Source organism: Cyclopterus lumpus, chromosome 14, assembly GCF_009769545.1.
Source record: "Cyclopterus lumpus isolate fCycLum1 chromosome 14, fCycLum1.pri, whole genome shotgun sequence".
Classification (NCBI taxonomy): domain Eukaryota; kingdom Metazoa; phylum Chordata; class Actinopteri; order Perciformes; family Cyclopteridae; genus Cyclopterus; species Cyclopterus lumpus.
The window spans coordinates 13,352,642-13,374,549 of record NC_046979.1 but is presented as its reverse complement, the minus strand read 5'-3'; the positions used below and the strand labels follow the sequence as shown (position 1 = coordinate 13,374,549).

The following is a 21,908-nucleotide window of genomic DNA, read 5'->3' as shown; positions in this document are numbered from 1 at the left end:
GGTCAGGGGGATTGGATTGGGTTTTGTTATTGCACCTCTCCACCGTGTTTATGTGCAGACCAAGCTGGTTACTGGTTTCTTCCCAGTGGCTGTCCGCTCATGTTTTCCTATCAATGATGTGGATTTCGTCATGGGAAATGATATAGCGGGAGGTAAAGTTTATCCGGCTCCCGAAGTTGGGGATGTCCCTATATCTTGCCGCAGGGTCGATAAGTGGTGCTCACCAACGGTCTCTCTCGAAAGAAAATGACTTTCAGTGGGAGGGCAGAACAAACTGGAGGTCCAAGGAGGGGGTACGAAGTCAAGTCTACAGAGGCTGAAGAAAGGAATGGTCCGACACAACTACGTGAGCCGCACCCCTATTATACACCGAGGAAAAGGTTTTTATGAACATAATCACCAATATGTACCCTTTGTACAGGAGCACATGTTTTGGTTTTGTAAAGATGTAACCTTTTTCTGGAAAATGGTTTCTTTCCTTTTGACAAAGATCTCAAACTATGTAATTCCATGCACTCCTGCTGTGCTGCCTCTAAATAATTTGTCCACACTGGAATTATCACAAACCCCAAAACGCATCTTATTAACCGGCCTGACAGCCGCAAAAAATATCTGGAGATGTATGGGGGGTTGGGGGGGGGGGGGGTCGCCAATAGTGTGAGGGGGGTAATTAATAGTATGTATGTTTAAATGAGGGTATGTATGTATGTATGTGCTTTTATATATTAATATTTGTGTAGGTATTGGCATGTTTACCCTTATTTGTTTTATTTATTTTGTATGATTATGTGCTTGTGCATCTTTGTGTAGTGTGCACATCTTTTCTTTTCATTTGCATATCTAGAAAATAAAATTACAAAATTTGATCACAAAAAAAACTGATTAGATGTCGTTAGCACTGTTGAAAGAAAACAGAACAAAATGGACATACAGTCAGAAATTTGCCCAATGTGGCACTATATCGCCATATATAATACCAGAGCTACCAGCTAACTTATAGCCATGGTTTGTGTGAATGTCGGAACACCTGCTAACATACAGCCCTTAGTCAGTATAAATATCAGAACACCAGCTAAGATATAGTAGTCGTATAAATATCAGAACATTAGCTAACTTTAGAGCCATGGTTTGTGTGAATGTGGGAACACCAGCTAAGATATAACCCTATAGTCAGTATAAATATCAGAACACCAGCTAAGATACAGCCCTATAGTTGTATACATATCAGAACAACTGCTAACATACAGCCCTATAGTTGTATACATATCAGAACAACTGCTAACATACAGCCCTATAGTTGTATATATATCAGAACATTAGCTAACATACAGCCATGGTCTTTGTTAATATCCAAAACACCAGCTAACGTATAGCCTAAGTTTGTATAAATATCAGAAACTAGCAAACTTAGTCTTGGTTTGTAACAAACCTGCTCTTACATGACAGCACGTTTTAACTTACCGACTCAAGCTTTTATGACTATCAGAACACTTCTAATGTACAGCTTTTGTCTGAATGTTTATCAGAATACTAAAAACTGGGGCCTCATTTGTATAAATACCAGAACAGCTAACGTATAGTCTTATTCTTGTATAAACATCAGAACACAGACAGAACACAGCTTGCATTTATTGCATTTATTGGTATTGTGTGAAATATAGACAAACTGCAATTAGAAAGATTTTTCAAAATGTTTTAATTACAAAAGATAACAAAACATACAGTTGACTCGAGTAATAAACGTGAAAATGCTGTTTACAAATTAAAACCCGACTCAACATCACTACCAAAACCTCTAGATCAGTGGTTCTCAAATGGTGGTACGTGTACCCCTGGGTGTACGTGAAGGCACTCCAGGGGGTACATGATTTAAAATATATATATTTTAAATGAACATCTATTAAAAATCCTTTAAAGTAGTTATTTAATAAATATCAGAAATAAAATCAGATACTGATTGCACACCGCTGTTTATTACACCTTTTTTCAACCCAAAATGCTTTGCACTGGTAAGGGGGTACTCGGTTGAAAACAATATTTCACACGGAGTACATCACTGAAAAAAGGTTGAGAACCACTGGACTAGATGACATTTTTAAGGTGTCACATCCTTAGCAAGATTACTACTCAAGTTGCAGTCCTGGAACACATGAATAACATTAATGGTATAAAGATGAGCCAGTGCGGCCTGCTGAAGTCTGGAACATCTCCTGGGTGCAGGTAAGCCAATATGCACAGGAGTCCGTGTAGCCAAGTCTTTATACTTTCAGAGTTGGAGTGTAAAGTTTTTTTTTGGGGGGGGGGGGGGGGGGGCAGTCCAGTCCTCAATGTTGCTACTTTTGTTCCAACTCTTTTTGCTCGTCATGCATTGTAGACGGGGCCTCCTCTGTGTTCCTGGGGGCTCCTAGCTGGTCGTCTCCTCCTCCTTCTTAGAAATCAGAAACCACCTCTCTGGCTGTGCTGCATGTGCTCCTGGACCCTCTCCAGCACACCCTGCATCCTCCTCAGCTATAGAGGGGAGTAAATGAGGTGAGTGGTGATAACTGCTGTAACCGAGTGGATGAAGGAGTGAGTTGGCAAGAGTAACGTACCTCTTCGTCTTTCTCAAATATGAGTCTTTCCGAGTTTTGAGAGTCAGGGGGAGCCAGTGGCAGAGGAAAATCTGCCTTGCTTTGCTCTTGATGCTTTTCACGCAAACTAAAGCCCAGATTCACACCCACATGCATACAAAGAAGAACACAACCTGCATGAGCATCTGACTCAACCCTTACAGAAAATAGCAGTGCACAGTGCACAAGTGCTGCATGGATTTATTGTTCTTTTTTAAGAGCCTATATTGTATTTAAAACGTCCTGTAAACAAACCCATGATATAGTGCTATGATTATTGAAGTAGCCCAGCAGTTGTATTAACGTCTGTATCTCAATAACTGACTGTCGAATCAAGTAAAGAAAATTAAATTATGAATAATAGATATTCTAATTATAAATACATGTTCTTATCTCATCTCAATTTAGGGCTGGATTTGAAAATTAAAAAAAACATTATAGAAAGCTTTTGAAATGTTTATTTTTAAATAAAGCACTTCATTTTAGGAAAATGTATATAACTGAATTGTCCTTGCCCTGCAGCTTCATTCATTCAGTTGTTCAGTGATGTCACCCACAAAAGCCACAATATTATATTCTTCTCATCTTCAAAAAATAAAAATGTGTGTGCAAGGACTTTATTTGTGGTTATGGAAACCACGTGTTTCAGCTCTATTCGCATCTCTGTTAACATCATTGTTGGGCAGTGAATTATTGTGTTCATAATCATATTGGGCTCTTAGATTTATGTTCAGTGCCTTTATTTCAGATGTGAGTGCTTTGTCTGGTAGTGGAGCATCACAATGCCGCTTTTAATAATCGCCACAGTCTCTGAACATATGAGTCATACTGGTTTTGAACTTCCTGAGGGAAGAATGAAGATATATGAGGCTCTGGTTTCGGCATCTACATTTCTCTTTTTGGAGAACATGTGCAACAACTTTTCTGACTCTTATACTATTCCAACTGTTCGGCCTCTCGTCCCGTCTGTTTATATCTCACTCAAGCAGCGACGCTTGATTAAGTAGCATCACGTTATGTGATTTACAACTTATGTAATTGGTTGGTGTGACCGCTAAATCCGTAGGCTAGAAAAGCCGTGGCAGTTCAAATTGAAGCGTTCAGTCAAAATGTAATTGTTTAATTAAATTTAATCGGTGATAGGTCCAGACCCGGAAACAACGGCCCCTGGGTCCAGACCCGGACTGGTGTCTTCCTATTAGTGACCCCTGTCCAAGAAACACCAATGTAAACGGGCAGTGTGTCAAGGCTTATGTTAAACTAAAGGTTGCCCACAAATAAGCAATTTCAACTTTATTGACTCATCAAAGAATCAATAGATCAGATGGTGGACCTCTGCATCCTGACTCTACCCACCTGCATTTTTTCTGCTGCACCACCATGCGGGTCATATTCTGAATGCACTGGGCTCTATAGTTTTCATAGTGTGTCTCCCCAGTCACATCCTTCAGATCCTGCATGTGCGTCCTCACCAGCATGTTCCTCAGCAGCAGGAAGTCAGAGTGAGCCGAGTTCTCCACTGACCATGCAACGACAACGTGATACTAGATCAGACTGCTTTTTTCTTTATCAAATAGAACAAATGTCATGTAATAAATCTGATACAAAATCAAGTAGCCACTCAAAATACCACCAAAGTACCAAATGTCCAAAGACACTGTAAAAATTGACGAAGAGAAATTACATTACAAAGAATTAAAAACTGTGATTATTACCTTCTACCACACCCCAGGGATAGACACGGCCTCTGAACTTGCGACCTTTACTCTCCACCTGAACATTACTCCCAATTACTGCAAATGGGGTGCTGTCCTGCAGAGAGAATCAAAAACAAGAAGCTGTCAGTCTTAACGTGGACAAGACAGCACTTGTAAACAATGAAAAATTAGTCAACAAAAGAACCTTGAGTATCTGGTCCTGTTTTTTAAAGTCTTCGTCCTCATCTGAATCACACTCAGGAAACTGGTAGATGTTGATCCCAAACTGCTCAATCTCCTCTCTGATCTAGAGTACATGGACACATTGAAACAACAACGCTTGAGAGAAGTGGACAAAAATACAAATACAACTCCTCCTCCATTACGTGTAACGATTTCATACCTTCATCTTCTTTCTGTGGACTTCAGCTTGTGTCAGGCTGTCAGCTTTGGCCACAACAGGAACAATGTTCACTTTGTTATGCAAAGCCTTCATACACGCCACATCCAGAGGCCGAAGACTGATGTTACAAAGAAAAACACATGTATGTTATTGCACACAAGCAGGACCATGCCAAAAAGGTATCAAACTACTTTTCGGTGAGACTGTTGCAGTACTGTTTCACTAGTTTGGCCTAATGGGCAGAAGTAAAACATGTCGGCAGCGTACCCGTGGCCCAATGGAGAGATAAAGTAGAGGCAGCAGTGGACTCTGTTGTCCTGGATGTTGCTTCTGTTCAACCCGCTCTCATCTCTGAAGTACTGTTCAAACTGCTGGTCGATGTAGTCTTCTATTGGATTCCAGCTGATGCAGACAAACAACATCTGTGAGTAAAACAACAACCCTTGTGGATGGTTAGTTTAAAATGTGAGCCAGCCGGCTCCCTGCTGGATACTCCTGTCCATGCTCCATGCTACTGCTCTGAGGCAGGCTGCCTGAAAGCCTCTCAACTGTCCTGGTGCGGTCAGTCTGACTGCTGCTTCTTCAGCTAGCTGTTAGCTTGCCGCCCTCCAGTCAGCGTCTAGCTAACGTTGGCAGTTGACTGAACTGCCTCCTCCTTTTCTTCGTCTTGTCCATCACCACTTTTTCACTCAACTCTGATCACCTGTGGATTATCCTGAAGTGCCTGTCACCTTGATGCCTGCAAACCGCACCAACGACAATATAAAGATGCCCTCAACACCGCTCGCTCCTCTCACGACTCCTCCATCATCCAATGTGGCTCAACAACCCTAGCGGATGGTTAGCTGACAGTTTAAAATGTGAGGAGAAAATGAAAGCGTATTCAGTGAGGGGGCTGTCTTTGCTCTAACTGTTAACACTGTCCAACAGAGCAGCAGTGTCACCTGCACAGTGTCACATCTGAGTCAAGCTGGTTTGATTTTGGAGGAGGAGAAAAATGCTGCGTGCCCACGGTGATGACCTCACCTTTCTGTGTTGTTGACAGCATCTCCGAACCCCGGTGTGTCAATGACGGTGAGCCTCACTTTGATTCCTTTCTCTTCAATGCTAATGGTGTGTTTTATGGTGTTGACTGTTTGATCAATCCGTTCTGCAGAAACATACATAAGGGTAAAGTAACTAAATCTACACAGGCAACAAGTTAACAGTGTGTGCAAACATGTACAAGAACGCGCACACCCAACAAAAGAGAGGGCTAACAGTCATTTCTTTCTACACAGAGACCATTGATTGCATAGTCCGGTTCCACTTATTTTCCCACAACATAACATGAGCCACACATACATAAATAATCAAACTAATCTCACCTTGTGCATTGGGAACCTTCCTATCTTTGTAGAGGTCCGTGAGGAACAAACTGTTGATTAGTGTGGATTTGCCGAGGCCAGACTCCCCTACAGAGAGAAAGATACAACCCAGACATCTTGAAGTAGCATGAGTAAAATATCACATCCAAGTGTGCAATGTCTATATTCCTCTGAATAATCTACTTCAAAAAAGTAGAAAGAAAACATCAAAATAGAAAGTGCGTCCATAAAACCAGATTGACACACTGACTGGGTCGCTTTAAATAATGGTTGAGAAATGTAGAAATCAGAGCAGGTCGTGTCTATAATCTACACTGATGAATACATGTCTGAGTATTGTATTCAGTTAATTGACACCCGTGCTGACGTTATCAGCGGATCTTATAGATGTTTGTATGAATTGGAGTGATATGAAGTGTGTTTATAAAAATAATGTATGCTATAAAATCCCCGTTATAGGGAGATGCTACAGTCTGTCATGATAACAGCCTGTTAAAGTATCCCAGTGAGCAGACTTGGAAGGACTCACCTGCCACCAGAAGCGTAAATGTGAAACCTTTCTTCACCGTTCTTTCTGTGAACCTGGTTGGGCAATGTGGCAAAACCCACATACTCTCTGTCCTGATCCTGCAGATTGAAAACACAAACATAACATGTATGTCATGCATATTATTTATAGGTAAGGATTGTTGGTGTACTTTATGTTATAGTCATGGTAACACATGGTAGAGTTCAGAGTTCTTAGGAAACGTCTTCGACCAAAGAAATTTACTAACACTCACGAATCGATTGGCTGATTTATCAACAAATCTGTAAAACTGAGTTTAAAGCAATCTTAGCCAACTAAGACCAAAACAACCGATTAATCCATTAAGAGTGGGCAGTCATATTTAAAACAGAAATGATGTAACTTCAGGCTTCTTCTGACACACCTCTGGAGAGTCATACGGGTCAAAGCGTCCCCAGGGGCTGTGTGGACGTGATGCGGGGATGAGTGGATAATCCATAGAGACCTGAGGGATGAGCTGCCTCTTCAGCGCCAAGGGTTTAAGATCTGTGTTTGGTCCCACGCGACTTGGTCTATGGGGGACTGTTGGAGAGCCAGTAGGGTTACACAGGACGGCACGGGGCAGCGTGGGGGTCCCAGAGAGGCTGTTGGCTGCTGTCCCAGTTCCCTCTGCCTCCCGGTGGACTGGTGCCTGGTGGTCTGGTTTCTGGTGCTGGTCACCAGGCTGAGAGATGGGAGGTAAATCCCTCATGGCGTAAGGAAACAGACTGTCCTCCTGGTCCTCAATGGACAGACTGGGCAACTGTGACAGGAGGCACATTATTGAATTTTATGTACGATCGAAAGTCTAAAAATACAGCTTTTAATCAAAACTAAACGGAGAGTGATTTATTTTTCCTATTTACTGCTCTGCTTGGAAAGATGATGACATTAAAAGCTGTAGTTAATTAATCCTTTTCCCCTCAAATTAAATGTAATAATCTTTAATCCATGTATGCACAAAACTGACTAAGTGGCTGCTGGTGGCACATTCATTGTCCTGCTCTCTGAATACAGCGTAATGAGTCTTCTGGGGCTACCCTTTCTCCGCTGATTAGTCCTGACTTGTAATCCCATTACACCATTACAGAGGCCCTTCCTCCATCTGTCCATAGTATCAAACTGGATATACTGACTAAACTGAAGTAATATTTTTTTTAAGAATGTTCAAGGTCCATCTTTCAGTGTGGAGCTTATAGCTTAGTGGATACACATATTGTACTGCTTTGGTTACCACACAGGTGAAATCCCCACAGAGCCACTCTACACGCTATCATGAGCAGTTAGCTCACCCGAGAGTCCACACCTGCTTTAAAGGAGGCTCACATGGTCCGGTTGAGGCCCAAAGTCAGCAGAACAGAACAGCCCACACAGCTGCTGGCCTGATCAGGGTTCGACTGCCATCCCCTCTACCTGTCAGCTCTCATTACCCACAAAGCTTTGCAACAGGCTTAACCCAGCTTCTATTGCTGACAGGGTGGGGGGTTGGAGATTTAACTCTTAAACACACACACACACACACACACACACACACACACACACACACACACACACCACACACACACACAAGCTACAAACACTATCATTAAAGACTATTCTACAATCGTGTCCTACCTCCTTTTCTGAGAAAGCTGCATCTTTTTTGAGCAGAGGATAGAATATATAAAAGGGAAAACATTTAATGTTTGCAAAAAAGACAATTTCAAATTCAAAGAGACTTGTATAAGCTGAATAATGAGTAAACAAGTATGGCTGTTGGCACTAGTGAAATAAATAAGTAGCTTTGTGACACCCCCCTGCTAACAATGCACACACTTTAAACTCGTGGTTCATACCAACATTTACTCCCATAGTTTATATCACACACACCTGATGCAAACTCAATGATGCACTATACTTATTACTACACATGATTAAGGGGCAAAATAAAAATATATAATAATAAAATAAAGTGCCGCACAAAAAAAACACCTAACAAATTGGCTCTGGCTGCTGTTGTGATTATTCGATTAGCTGACTAATTAATATTGCAGAAACTATCAGTTTAAATAAATCGCTGATGCAACCTGTGCGTTACAGACAAAGTTACCTTTATTGCTGCTGCTGCGGAACCTGACCGGAGATGAGAAGTGCTCCATGATGTGGCTGGCTTCTCCAACTGTCCCCAGAGCAGAGAAAATTGTGAGTGATGCCAAAAGACCAAATTATAGAAGAACTAATACAATGTGATGAGGCATCTGGTCGACGCGGACTCATGCACAGACTAATCTCCGGGTGCAGTCCGCTCTGACGTTGTTTATTAAGTACAAGACAGAGCGAGGACTCAGTTGACCGCAGTCAGCTCAGTGATAAGACCAGCAACAACTACTGACAATAGTCATAATAATAATAGTAATAATAGTAATAATAATAATAATGTATATTATATACAACAGCAGCAGCTACTACAGACAATAGTAATAATAATAATAACAATGATAATATGTACAAAATAATGTACAACAGCAGCTAGCTACTACTACTGACAATAGTAAGAATATAATAACAATGATAATATGTACAAAATTGGAGGAGGCCGGACTAACGGACTGGCTGCTGCCGACTTTCGATGCTTGTTAAAAAGTCGGCAGCTTTACTTCCATTTATCACTGGGCTTGGTTTTTTTCATTTTAATATATACATTTTAAATAACTTACTCTTACTAGTGTTTATATTAGTGTCATAACTGGTCAAATTGTATTTTGCATTGGAAACATTGTTATTGAAATGATATTCATTGCTCTTGAGATGATATTCCACTAATGTTACTGCTAATAAGGGCTAAAACAAGTTGGGAAAGAAGTACCAGAAGCTGCCACATGTGGTATTTTTGCTACGTACTGGATATGGATTTGGTGTGACTTGAATGAATAAACGTACTCATCTGGGCTTGAGCACCTCACTCTGCAACTGGTTATGAGACTTCTTCACAAACGGGTCTCAGGCAGTTTGCACTCCACAGGCAGAACACTGGAGCCCCAGGGCTGTGTGCTCAGCCCTATCCTGTTCACAAACACCCACAACTTACTGCTCAATGTCAGTAAAAACGAGGAGCCGATTGTTGATTTCAGAAGAAAAGGAAATGCTTAGACGCACAACCCAGTACATCAATGGAGCTGAGGTGGAGCAAGTTATCAGCTTCAAATTCCAAAATGCCGGTTCCACGTTCTTGTCAACGTGCACAGAAGAACACAACCTGTTCATCCTGCTGCTGTCTGGAAAGAGATTCATATCAACGTAACAGCTTCTTTCCTCTGGCTGCGAGACTCCTTAATTCATCCTCCACTCTCCAGATATAATATAGTTTCTTTTGTTGGTTGTTTTCTTTCCTATGTCGCAAATTGGGACTACAATATACATTTTGTTGTTGTACAATGACAAATAAAAATACTATACTATACAAATACTATATACTCTAAGTTACTTCAGGATTAGTACATAAATAATAGCCTTGGAAAAAGACATATATATATATATATATATATATATATATATATATATATATATATATATATATATATAATTTTTTTCCAAGGTGATTCAATGGTAGTGATTAAAATGTAGTTATATTAATTTAGATTTCTCTTTATTAAGTTACAATTGTACATTTATATGTTGACTGCTCAGTAAGTACAAAGTGCCATGTGTTTCACAGTTTTTGGACAAAGTTAACACTGGAGCCCAACCTATACATTGGACAACCAACTTTTACTAGCATCATCATAGATGTTATCTGATAAGTAAAGATAAACTGTGCCAAAGATATGTCATTTAGAAACAGTGTTGCCATTACGTAGTCTGTCCGCCAGAGCGCACTGCCAAACATGGCATTTTAAGAATCCATATAATTCTTATAACAATGCTTGTTTCGGTTGTATCTTATGAGCTTATGCTAATGAGTACTGGCCAATGTACTGTAATCAAATTAATATCGAACTCAATGCCAATATGGGTATCGACTAAATCCAATGTTGGTTGGGCTCTTGTTGAAACATCATGAATACTGGTCCCCAGAGCAATATAAGGCAAATGTAATATGCTCAGCAGTTTTCATCAAGTAGCATACACATGTTAACTGTTTTTTATGCAAAGTATCCCTTATGAATCCCATTGCTATGCCTCTGCAGATTCTCCATGCATTAATCCTCCACACGCCTTTTTATGAAACGTTCACTTTCCTCCCATTTCTTTGAAAAGGCACAAATGTCTTTAAAAAAGTGTTTTTCTCCCCTCCGAAATGTGCTGTGCAGTCAGAGAAAAGAGCTGTCCTCTGTGGATCTGTCCCACAGCACTCTGCATGTCCTTCTTTGCCTGTTAGAACGGCCCAGCAGCGAGTGGTTGACCTGTAGCGGTTGTAAGGGCTCGTCCTCGGCCCTCGGTTGTCCTGAGGGGTTATTGCATACATAGGTTTCAGACACATTCTCACCTTGGTCTCTGCTTGTCGACCTGTAACATGTCAGGCCATGTGTGTGTTGCTCTCCGTCCGAATGGCTTTCAGGTATGCTATTTTGGTTCTGGCTCTGAGTGAGGTGATTAGACTCTGTGTGGGGATTCGCATTGTCCAGATGTTGCATGGGGTCTGAGCTCTGTCTTTGTGGCTGTGAGCGGGGGGTTTGTTCATGGGAATCCAGGGTTCTTGTCCTGGTTGAGAGAGTGGTTTTGATGGCTGTGACTCAGCCAGAAGGCTCTGCGGTGCTGCTCTAACTCAGAGAGCAGAGGCAGGCCGATGTCCAGATGCATCAGCAGGTTATCAAGCCACTCCTCCAGCTTCGAAAAGGAAGGACTGACAGACAAAGAGTTGTAGTGATCTACAGGTGGTAGAGCTTTCCATGCCTCTACTGGCAGTAATGTATTTATTTAATATTTAGTGGACTCTATTCTACAATGTATTAGTTTAGTTTGTTTGTGTAAGCATTGCTTGGATGTTTTTGCCGTTTGTGTACATGGGCTCCTACATTGTGATACAGTAGAAGAGTAGTAGACTCAACTGCCCAGAAGTAACCTCAAGACTTCCTGACTGTAGTGGTAGAGGTAACAAATGAAAAAAATACTTTCTTTCCAAATTTCCTTTTCCAACATTATACTAACCAATCCTACAGCCATTGCCGCTCTAATGAAGTGCCTATCAGTTATGTTTTAAGTAGTGTTAGCGTGGTTGTTGTGTTCACTGAAACTGAAATGTACGTTGTGTTGAATTTGTGCAGTCGTACCGTTTATCAGCGTCCATGTCACAGCAGAGGACAGCCAGGGGCAGGAAGGCCGAGGGGCACTGAGGAGGCTGGTACTGCTGCAGGAAACCGGCTACATTCAGCCCAAGTCATTTGACCGGGGACGGTAGTCAGGGTCAGCATTCACTCGACCTATAATCTTCAGAGAGACAGAGATAGATACATACTTTACTTTAAAATTGATAAGCTGCTTGATAAAAAAAAAAAGTATGAATAATATACGACTATATTTTAATCGATAACGTGAGAGATAGTGTCTTAGATTTTGGAGTTATGACAATGATTGCATTACAGTAAAGTTATATACTGTTATGAATTTACCAGACTTTTCTAGCTGTTATATTATTTACCTTACCCACATAATCATAATATCAACATTATTGATGATCACTTCTCAAATATCTAATGTTGAAAATATTTTGCGAAAGCACCAATAATCCAATTTACAATATTGTTGCAATAACGATATTTGGTTAAAAAAATTGAATCATGATATTTTCAATTTTCAATTCAATATTTTGATTTGATCCATATCACCCAGCCCAACGATAATATAGGTTTGTTTGTTTTTACATTTCTAGAACATTATAACACCGCTTTTAGGAATACTTTTCTTTGCCCAGATGTTCTTACCTCACATATCATGATACCAAAGGAAAAGACGTCTACCCGTTCGTCGTAGCTTTTCCCTGAGAGTGGCAGAGGAAAGATTGGAAAATGTGAGCCACATCTTTACTGCCCATGGTGGAGATGGTAGAGATCACGTTTTCAGTGTATATTCATGAAACCTGCAACTAGACCTTAGAATAAGTTCAGGTCTCATCCCTTATTTGCATATTTTTGCTATATTGCAGCACTTCTGGCCATCAAGGGGCAAGTTGAGGTTAGTCAGTACTGTTTCCAAACGTCACTTAGAGTACGATATTCAAGTCATCATAGTGTACAGCACTTCAAATTTGTTTTCTTTGGAAAGTAACATTGGCAACATTTACTGTAGGAAGTAAATCTTACTCCTACGCTGTGAAGTCTCACATGAATCCAGAGTCCTTCACTCATAATCAGAAGTATTGTACCTGTGCCATTTTCCATTTGCCATCTTTTAGCTTGTATAAATGAGGTAATAATTTGTGTTTCCTTTATTATAGCATTAAGAAATGTAGTCCCGGGTCCTCCAGGCTACCAAAGGTGTATTGGTTACATATACTGGGATCTCTTCACCTTCACTGGGAACAAGCCTCTGTCAAATCATTCAGGTTCAGAGATGACTGATCTGCAACTCACCATGGATCATCTCAGGGGCCATCCAAGTAGGGGCTTCCTACCACGGTGTAGCGCTTCCTCCGGTCGGGCCTGCGGAGCTCTGACAGTGTCCCCTTCGCCGGCTGTTCCATTGAGGGTGTCCCGGTCTGATTCCTCTCCTTTTTACCAGCCTGGCTAGTCCAAAAATCTGCCACCACCACAGACTGGTTCTAAACAAGGAGGGAGGGGAGAGAGAGGGGGAGAAATGTTAGGAGCATTTATATTGTCACGTCGGTCTGTTTTTGTTTAAAAGTATTGCAGTAGTGTGAAGCATCTCTCATAAACCTATTGGCTTTTTTTTTGCCACCTTGAAATCAATTATGTATGCAACAAGAAAAACATTAAGTTAAAACCATACGGTAGGAAGAGTTTGGTCTTTTTAGTTTATAATTTGAAACATAATGAAATACAGAGGCTAGCTTTAGCTGGGAGGTGGTCTTGTTTGAATGATATTGAAATTAATCATCCAAATAATCAAAAAAACAATTTAACATTTACCAACTTGGATTTTGAAAAAGAAGTTGGCTTTCAAAAGCTAACCCTAGTTTTGTTTGTTCACAGTAATATACAATTTAATGAAATGTAATGAAGCAATCAACATGTTGATGTGACACCTCAACACTGTGGGGTCATTTATGATGGGTTTGTGTATCCTACAGTGAAGGTATCTGATGTTCACTGACGTGTGTGATGAAACCACTTGTTTTACCTCTCTGACCAGGCAGTTGTGTGAATTCAGATCTCGGTGGATAACATTCATGGAGTGTAGATAGGCCTTCGAAGGAGAGATGTTATATACGTTAGGGAAAGTTGGTATTAGATTAAGGAATGGTTTTGGATATGAACCATGAAAGACTCACCATTCCAGCTGCAATGTCTTTGGCATACCCACTCTTGTACTCCAGGGGAACTCCTCATCCTATGATAAACAGAGTGTGATCAACATACTGTGCCCTGTGGACGCTGACAGTCTTCACAGAGTTTTAACTTACCATTTTTATGATGGTCTCTCGGAGAGTTCCTCCCTGAATGTATTCAGAGACAAAGTTTATCTGTTTGTCTTTATAAAAAAGTCCAATGAACTTGAGGACATTGGGATGCTCCATACAGCGCATCACCTTCACCTGTACAAGTTGAGAGGAAGAGTGGTGAAGCAAATGCCTTCATGTGACCATAGCAGCATGGAAATAGCTCACAGGTAAGATAGTGACCCAGCTTTCTTACCATCTTCAAACCTAAAGTCAGCTCCCATAGTGGATACCACTTATCTTCCTTAACATAGACCTGTTAAATATTTGGTAGTCTCCTAAACAAAAATGACCACTTGCGGTAAATAGGTTAACTTCCTGCACCAATGACCTCTAATTTACCTCCTTTAAGAAAGTCTTCTGGGTCTCTTCGTCAAAACGTATTAACTCTTTCATCACCATCACCTCTCCTGTCTCCTGATGCGTTACCTTAACAACAACAGGTTAATCACAATGCTGATTAACATCAATCTTACAAAAAAACACGACTAGGTGTTGAGTCGTTTAGAATGTTTTGAGAAAGTCACCCATAATGAAGAAAGGGAAAATTTACTGCGGTACCTTGACAGCCTGTCCAAAGAAGCCTTTGCCAAGCACTTCTCCGTGGATGAGGTCCGACGGTCTGAAGATGCGATGGGTCCGCTCGCCAGCATCCACACGAAGAGACTCTGAGCGAACCATGTCTCTCCTCTGAGATAAAAGCGACAGTGCCCCAGCGGACCGAGGACACTTGTCTATACTACAGCTGCGTCTGAGAAAGAAAAGAAAGACTCAAACAGAGAGAAGGAGAAGAGTAATAAATCAAAGTAAGCCGAGAGTCAGCACTTACAGAATATGTCTGGATCGCATTCCCATGGTTCCTTGGTGTTGAGGAGGTGAGAGGCTCATGCTGATTGGTTCATCTGTCTCATCCCCTGGACTTGGCTCTTCCTCCAGACTTGGGAGTTTGTGGGTTGAAGATAGTTTATCTCGGGCACAGGGGTCATGATAGCTGATGTCGTTCTGAGGGTTGTTTGAGCGAAGGAGGTCATCGGGAGACTGCGGGTTGTGTTCAATGGTCAGCTGCAGTGGTCGGCTCGTGTCCTGGATCACACAGTTTATCTAGAGAAAAGGATATTGTTATGACCTTTAGTGACGTGTTTGTTTTTCCGTCTTAATTGTTAATTTTGTGTTTTTTGTGGATGCCAGTAAGTGGAACTACTTCTCATTCAGTTAGGGTAACATGGCTCAGTGGAATCGGTGGGTAGTTTGAGGCCTACCTTGTCTGGAGAAATGTTGTGGACAGGGATGCCGTTGACCTCTAGTACTCGGTCACCATTGTGGACAGAGGACAGCAGGTCAGGGCTGAGGGCAGCTGTGTCTAACCTGAGGGAGAAAGACAATGAGCTAATGTGTGCAGGAAAGGTGGGGTAAGACACAACATGCCTGTGTTGTTGGCTCCAACGAGCACTAACTAAAGACAACGTTCACTCTTGGTCATGTCTTGGACTCAGAGACTCACCCTGCCAGAGTGACAAGAGGGCCTTTCTCTTGGCTGAGGTCAGTGGTGAAAGTCAAGGCCCGTCGGGCACCTGCATGGAGAGGGAGAGACACCAGCGCCACCATGTGGGGACTCTTGGTGAGTAGAGAAGCTGACCCCACAGCTGATACTACATCCTTACTGAAACAGTGGCCACTGCAGAATGGACAAATCAAGAGATGGCAATCCTCAGAATCATAAATCTTTGCATAGTTCACAAATTTGTTACCTTTTCACATGTAGAAAATACAGCTTCAAACTTGCTTGATTTCTTTCTTTTTCAAACTTACCAGTAGAGCTTTGTGCGCTCGACAAGCGTGTAGGTGTCTCCATCTCCAATGAACATTTCACAGCTCACACAAGCAAAGCATTCTGGGTGGTATTTTTGCTCTCCAGCAACCTGTTCAGGCAGTGTGGTCAAATAAAATGCAGAAGCCAATGTCATAATATTGTTTTATACAGAAGATGATGTTTGGTGGGGTAAAGGGACCAAATGCAGAGTTCTTTCTGTGCATTCCTGCTACAGGGTATTGTGGTGTCAGGATGTTTTCAGAGGATATCCTCTGGTATGAGTGTTGAAAAAAAAGTGCATTTACTTTCATACCAGGAAGAAACCAAGAGACAGGAAAGCTTTGAACATCTGAATAGTTGGCGTATCATGCTGAGATTTATTGTTACAGAGATTATTGCCATATTCCTAACTGTTACAATATAGACATTTTGATATTTGTGTGGCCACGTCTCAGTTGGAACAAACGGTGGCTTTGAATGCTCAATCATACAGCTATTTTTAAACTAGCCACCAACTATCAATCAATTTGTTATTTGCTGAGTCCAAAATGTTTAGGAGCGAGTAAACAGAAAAACAGACATGCTCGGCTGCTTTGGCTTCGGACTGTTGGTTTGGTCTGTAACTGCCATCAGTAGTATAATCACTAATTATAATGACATGTTTGTAAGTACTGGTTCGCAAATTAGTCTTTCCTCTTATGTTGTCTAGAAGTGCATTAACAGTTGCTCCCCGGGCGCTTCAATGCAGCCCACTGATCCTTAATAACTAAGGATGGGTCAAATGCAGAGAAGAATTTCCCCACAGGGATCAATAAAAGTGTACATTTCTTTCTTTCTAAAGTGTGTGTGGCCTGCACAGCCAAAAAGATAAGCAACAGTTTTACTGTTTTTGATTACTTTTTGATTATCTAGCATATTCCATAATAAGAATAATTCCTATTAGTTCCTATGAATTGAAGCCCTAATTTGAGGTGTTTTTCGTGATTATTGTGTTACCATAATGAGTCCTGTTGTGATGGTCTCTTTGCAGCCGTGGCAGTGCTCTCCATAGCGGGTCCAGTAGTGCTTCTTACAGTACAGCTGTCCCTCTCTTTCATAGTACCAGTGAGACAGGATGCAGCCACATTCACAACACCTAGAGACAAGTGTGAAGCAAGGAAGAGAGAGAGATGTGGAAACAAGAGAAAATTGAGATTTAGAGCGGATGTAAGATGATAGTACTTCAGAGGTGTGTAAGAGCAAAGTAACGTGAGCCTCATCAGTGATGGGACACATGAGACTTGCGAGGAAAGTCGACCTCTGAGATTGATACACGCCGTCACTTTCAGGCTAGTTGGACCATAAATTATTGTCTTCAGTGGGCCCTATTTATTTACATAGTTGTGTTCAATGTCGCTGATACGTGTCTCCTTTCCTCTCTTGACTTCCTTGACCCTCTGCTTGTGTTGCAAGACAATGTGATTATTTTATTAGTCACACAGTTGAGGCTGAAATACCGTAGGGATTGTGTTATTCACATATACAGTGACTTGCAGAAGTTTGCAGCTCACTTTGGTGTGTTTTCCTAATTTGTAGCATTACGACCTAGTATTAAAATGTATATTTATTTGGATTTTCTTTGATGGACCGACACAAAATAGTGAAAAAGTTCAATGAAACAAAAAAACAAACAAACTGATAACAGGTGCGTGCTTATGTATCCACCTCCTTTGCTATGAAGCCCCTAAGTAAGATCTGTCAATAATTACAGTCCCCCTGTGTGCAATCTAAGTGTCACATGATGTCTCACATGTTCTAATGGAGCACCATTTAATACAAAAATAATATAGCTCACCACAACAAACCTGCCAAATGAGGACCATACTCATGGACCAGGCGTGGAGGGAATTAATCCGAGAGGAGTCAAAGAGCCAAAGACCACCCTGCAGGAGCTGGAAAGCTCCAGAGGAGATTGGGAGTATCTGTCCATATGGGACACTTTAAGCTGTACTCTCATAGAGCTGGGCTTTGTACCAAAAGGTATGTGGGAGACTCCAAATGTGTTATCTTATTTTTCTTCTGCCACTCTTCTATAAAGCTCAGCTCTGTGGAGATTACAGCTTAGGCAGATTGGTTGTGGTGCCATATTCTTTCCATTTTGTAATAACAGATTTTATGGTGCACCTTTAAATGAGCTGACACGTGTCTTTATTTAAATAACGATGTGAGTTGTTAAGGTAATTGGTAACACTAGACCTTATTTTGGGGCTTCATAGTAAAGATGAATAATACATAAGCACGTATGGCTTTTCAGTTTTACATTTTTTTAATTTCTTTACACTAACTTTATTTGTTTTTTCATTTCACTTCACCAACGTGGACTATTTTGTGTCCGTCCATTATATCAACTTTAGATACAAATCCATTACAATTCAAATATCGAATGCAAAAAAATAGGAGAAACCGCCAAGGGGATGAATACTTTTGTAAGCCACTGTGACACAGAGCACATTGAGCCAGATGCCAAACTATGACTGCGTCTTACAAAAGGACCTCTCATGTAGGGCCACTGGTCTGTCACATGTCTTAACTTCACTCAAGAGGCACACCCACTCAAAGATTGCAAAATAGAGCTAAACAAAGACATTACAGCAGTTTTAACAAGCTCTTTTTGCTTCAAGCAGCACAGCATGTTCACGTTCATTCCTTTAACAACTGAAAACAGAAACTCCCAGTGGCATCCTGGCCTTGAACTGAATGATGAATAATACCAAAAACCTGCTTCCTTATCGCTTCAATGCAACAGCCTGAGTGGGAAGTGGCTTCCTGGACAGAGTACCGCCTCATGTTTCCTTTCTCCCAATCTCAACTGTAAATATCTTGCAGACCTGACAGCAGAGAAAGAAAAGGTTGTCTTTCTTTTCAAATAAAGTAGTTGGAGAGTTTCCTGTGATGTACAGAGACAACGTTTCAAAGGGATCAATTATATAATTGTATTTATTTATTTAAAGTGGTAAAAAGCATGGTCCCACATCTACAAATAACTTTGGTGCTAATCAGTAATTGACGTGGCTTTGTATTGCGCTTGTCAGAGGCTACTTCAGTGTCACTAGTGTTGTTCTTCTCTTTCTTCTCTTCAGTCCAAAGACACTGTTGTTGCTTCTTTTGGAAATGTAAAACACAGTATTTACAAACTCTGTTAGAGATTGCAAATACTTAATTCAACTGGGAATAGGATCGCTTTTCATTTGTTTGTTAATAGACAAAACAACATGGTCACATATGATTACTTGATATTGAACTTTGGGTTCACTGCTGCAGCTCATTTTCAGTAGAACTTGAGTCACTGTCACTCACAGGAGTTTCTACTCCGAACAGATATGAGATTTGCTGGGGAAACAGTTCACTATAGGAAGTACAGTTAGAGACCATAATTGATGAGGAAATAATTAAGTAATAAAACCGTCAGGCAGCTGCAGTTTTTTTGTTGTTCTTCTGCTGGCAACGGATGTGGAGCCTCTCTGCTTCACATCTGCCATTTCCACCTTGACTTCTGGTCGTGAGAAAGCTCAGTCATTTATCCTCCCTCTGTTTCCTACTACAGCTCCTCAAATTACTCTGTTTGACAGTATCACTCCCACCTGGCTTTTGCTGCGTGTCACGCTTACATGTAGCCATTCATAAATCACCTAAGATAGGTTCCTGTGTCACTCAGAGTGGCAGCACCTGGTATTCATAAAACAAACATGTTGAGATGTCAGAACGTCATCGTCGGTCAAATGTAAAGAATCTGACGACGTATTCTCCTGCGAGGGTTTCCTCCATGTTCTGTCTGCTGGATTTCCTTTAAAACATTGGAGATATTAAGAGCGTTTGGGTTTTACAGTGATATTGTCTCTATGGTGTTATGTGTGCAGTGTTTGATATAGACCTGAGGAAGAGTATTTGTTGTTGATAGGGTAGAGCAAACAGGGATCCACAAAAACCAACAACATTTTTTAAAGTTATGGATTGTACTGTAGACTGCATGAATAGCAGGCAATAATGTTGCCTGCTATTGTTTTGGTTTCATTACGCATACTCAGTGTGAAAGTACACAGAACATCGAAGCACCGCAGGTTGCGTCTGTTTGTCACAGCACAGTTTTTGAGGAAATATCGCAGATGTTTAACTCCAATGCGCTGAGATATTCTGACTTTTACTTTGGCTCACGCGTTCATCCTCTTTCCTCTTCTCGCTCTCACTTGCACTAACACATGGCAGCAAATTGATGACAGTGGCTCTTACCGTCCTTTCATTCCTCTCCGAAACCGTTGGTCCCGTCGTGACATTCTGCCCTGTCGGTTGGCCGATAGACAACTCTCCTCTCAGAAGCAATCCACCCAGTTACGAAAGGAGCTGTTTAGTTGCATGTGGTCATGAACATGTATTCTGCGGCAGCAGGCGTTGTCTGTTGTTTGTACTCTCTGCCTCTCGCTCTCTCCATGCGCCCAGAGGCTTCCTGTGTGTCTGAGTTCACTCTCTAATGGGCAGAGGAGCTGTGTGAGAACGAGCTCTGACCTACTGACACCAGCTGGCCAGTCTCCCTCTGCTGGCTGCCAAGAAAGAGACAGATCCCAGTATAGACGTTCTGGTCTACCGTTCCTCTCCTGTTACTTCAATTATGATGACATCTGCAGGATACAGTTACGCTCCTCGGCCGAGTCCACAGAGTGTGGAGCTCGATGGCTGTTTATCAGAGTTGGGATGAGTGCGCTGAGTCAGTGTGTTTTGAAATGAGCTCTGTTCCCATTAGCGCAGACGTAATCTCTTTATGAATGCTCCAATTACTGCACTGTTCTGGTCCTACAGTAAGTGTGTGTGTGTGTGTGTGTGTGTGTGTGTGTGTGTGTGTGTGTGTGTGTGTATAGAGGGCTGCTTCTATCAATCTGGTCTGTTCTTTGTTTTGTGTATTCTCTGGTTTAGTCTTCATCGTTGCCCAGGTAGCCAGTGGACTCGACCTTCAAGTCCTATGGGAGAGACTCCAACCAACAGTCTCGTCAGTCTGTCGTAAGTATTAAAGAAGAAAAAAAAGATGGACACTATATAGGTATATATATATATATATATATATATATATATATATATATATATATATATATATATATATATACAAATTCTGACTATTCTAAATACCAAAAAACTATATTGTATTTGTAATGGTTTACAATGTGAAAACTTTATTTACTACAAACTCATATAAAACCAACACTACGAGCAGTTATTACATTGATCAAGTATAACTAAACAAGTTTAAGTAAGAAAATATTTATTTTCAGTTCAAGTGTGTTATCTGTGGGCCTAAAAAACATCACATCTTAGCAAAGCAACCAATCACAACCACTCTCATTGAGTTTTTTTCTGGTAGTAAACATATAGGTGTACATATTTCAACTTCACAATACAATTCTGCTTATGTGCATTATTTATTATTTTTCACTTCCCACTGAGTACAACACTTTCCACAAATGTTCTCTCTGAGCATTATCTGCCTAAACCCTCCTTCTGACCTTGTACCAGCACCAATGACAGCCAGAAGACAGAGTGTGCCACAGTCCCTGTCGACCCAAAGTCTGACGACATCTTGCCAGCCTTCATTCATCCCGAGTCTCAGCCTAGTCGGCAACCGGACTCGGGCCGACGTGTTTCTTCTGGCGTGCCGGGCTTAAGCCGGATCTGGGCCAGGTCATTTTGACTACCTGGGTGGTTATTAAGTTTCTGCCCTTTTTTTTGTGGACTCGTTGATAATGGAGCCGATTAATACTTAGACGACTGATATGGTGTAGTGTGCTCTCTTAGCTGAATCACAAGGTCACATGACAGAGCTTGAATGCTGCTCTAACTTTGTCCGTAGTTTGTTGTT

The 21,908-nt window shown here is 41.2% G+C and overlaps 2 protein-coding genes and 1 long non-coding RNA gene across 3 annotated transcripts; 1 reads left to right on the top strand and 2 right to left on the bottom strand.

The window, feature by feature from the left end:
• Nucleotides 1-1,734: 1,734 nt before the first annotated feature.
• LOC117742940 (septin-5-like) lies at nt 1,735-10,104 on the bottom strand. Its single transcript, XM_034550615.1, is given in 13 exon segments — nt 1,735-2,508; nt 2,592-2,697; nt 3,966-4,128; nt 4,325-4,421; nt 4,512-4,613; nt 4,710-4,827; nt 4,977-5,111; nt 5,736-5,859; nt 6,077-6,163; nt 6,606-6,645; nt 6,647-6,703; nt 7,009-8,781; nt 9,543-10,104. Coding segments are annotated over 12 exon segments (1,497 nt in total). The 5' UTR covers nt 7,405-8,781; nt 9,543-10,104; the 3' UTR covers nt 1,735-2,436.
• Nucleotides 10,105-10,231: 127 nt separating this feature from the next.
• On the bottom strand, nt 10,232-20,407 carry LOC117742567 (LIM domain kinase 1-like). The gene is given in 19 exon segments (XM_034550069.1): nt 10,232-11,296; nt 11,298-11,445; nt 11,873-11,978; nt 11,981-12,029; nt 12,524-12,579; nt 13,172-13,196; nt 13,198-13,359; nt 13,899-13,964; nt 14,050-14,078; nt 14,081-14,108; nt 14,182-14,313; nt 14,560-14,646; nt 14,779-14,968; nt 15,047-15,318; nt 15,477-15,582; nt 15,719-15,892; nt 16,027-16,136; nt 17,024-17,162; nt 20,294-20,407. Coding segments are annotated over 19 exon segments (2,307 nt in total). The 5' UTR covers nt 20,338-20,407; the 3' UTR covers nt 10,232-10,912.
• A 96-nt stretch (nt 20,408-20,503) lies between these two features.
• On the top strand, nt 20,504-21,790 carry LOC117742569. Its single transcript, XR_004611050.1, has 3 exons — nt 20,504-20,856; nt 20,972-21,055; nt 21,566-21,790. It is a non-coding gene; the product is annotated as an uncharacterized LOC117742569 (long non-coding RNA).
• The last annotated feature ends 118 nt before the right edge of the window (nt 21,791-21,908 follow it).